The sequence below is a fragment of the Carlito syrichta genome, unplaced genomic scaffold (assembly GCF_000164805.1).
Source record: "Carlito syrichta isolate Samal-C Ts95f unplaced genomic scaffold, Tarsius_syrichta-2.0.1 Scaffold309189, whole genome shotgun sequence".
NCBI classification, from domain to species: Eukaryota; Metazoa; Chordata; class Mammalia; order Primates; family Tarsiidae; genus Carlito; species Carlito syrichta.
The window spans coordinates 548,169-549,577 of record NW_007253285.1 but is presented as its reverse complement, the minus strand read 5'-3'; the positions used below and the strand labels follow the sequence as shown (position 1 = coordinate 549,577).

Genomic DNA, 1,409 nt, shown 5'->3' with positions numbered 1-1,409 from the left:
GGGGTTTTTTTTTTTTTTTTTTTTTTTTTTTCAGGTTTTCCAGTATGCTTTTATTAGTTCAGGATTTTGGATACCTATACATTGACCACATGACTAGCAGAACATTGTATAGAACTTAAGAAACAGCCTCGCCGGGCTCGGTGGCTCAACCTGTAATCCCCCTTTGGGAGGCTGAGGTGAGTGGATTGCCTGAGCCCGCAGGTTCGAGACCAAAGCGCGGGATTACAGGCTGAGCCACCAAGCCTGGCTAAGATGACATCTTAATTTGATATTCATGCCTAATAGTACAGAAACTTTGGAGAGATGGAGGTGCCATTGGTACAATTTGGGGGACTCTTAATAAAAAAGAGTGAGAGAAAAACGAGTTCCATCTCACCCTCCTTCCACATGAACTTGGCCGTGATCCATGTTCTCAGGGGTTGGCCCCCCCATCCCCTTGCCCGCCCCAACACACAGGCTGCCAGTTCTCACCTCCACATCAAAGAGTGTCGACCCGTAGCCGGGCCACTCCTTGATCAAGGCCATGTACTTGGCCATGGCCTGTTCCTGGTTCATTCCCTGAAATTTCTTCCACTTGTCAACGATGCTGGCTCGGGCAGAGGAGACTTCTTCCTTAATCCACATGTCCAACATCTGCTCTTCCTCGGCCTTCTGCCGGACCATGGCGCCTGTCCGGAAGCTCCGCCTCAGTGTCCCCTCCAGGAAGCTCGTTCGCCTCTTCTCCAGCCGCTCACACGGACTGAAGCTTTTGGTGGACTGGCTGATGCGGGCCTTGAGTCTCTGCACGGAGTAGACCTCCTCAAGGGGCGGGACCGAGGCGTGCAGCGTGTAATCTCCCTGCAGGTACTGAAGTCGCAGGGCAGCGAGAACTTGGAGGTTTTCCTCTGGGGCTGGATGGTGGCCGTGGATAACAGCTTCGTGGGCCTGAGAGGAAGCAGTCAACAGCTTTCTGGTCAAGGCACTGCTGGACTGCAGGAAGCCCAATGTCCTGCTCACTGGTTCCAACAGGGATTCTCTCAAATACTACTTTCCCTGATTGCCCTGTTTACAATTACACGTTAGGCTGGGCACAGTGGCTCACGCCTGTCACCTCAGCACTTTGGGAGGTGGAGGTGGGTGGGTCGCTTGAACTCAGGGGTTTGAGACCAGCCTGGGCAACACAGCGAAACCTTGTCTCTACAAAAGTATTAAACAGATTTTTAAAAATTAGCCAGGCATGGTGGCACATGCCTGCAGTCCCAGCTACTCAGGAGGCTGAGGTGGATCACCTGAGCCTAGGAAGTGGAGACTGTTGTGAGCTGTGGGTACCATGATCATGACACTATACTCCAGCATGAGTGACAGAATGAGACCCTTACTCAAAAAAAAAAAAAAAAAAAAAAAAAAAAAAAAAAAAAAAAAAAAAAAAA

General features: G+C 50.4%; 1 protein-coding gene across 1 annotated transcript in view; it reads right to left on the bottom strand.

Moving 5' to 3' along the window:
* The window catches only part of MYO10 (myosin X), a 288,302-nt gene that overhangs the window by 6,905 nt on the left and 279,988 nt on the right, over nt 1-1,409 (bottom strand). The window contains 1 exon segment of the mRNA XM_008066889.1: nt 472-924. Within this exon segment, the coding sequence (XP_008065080.1) occupies nt 472-924 (453 nt within the window).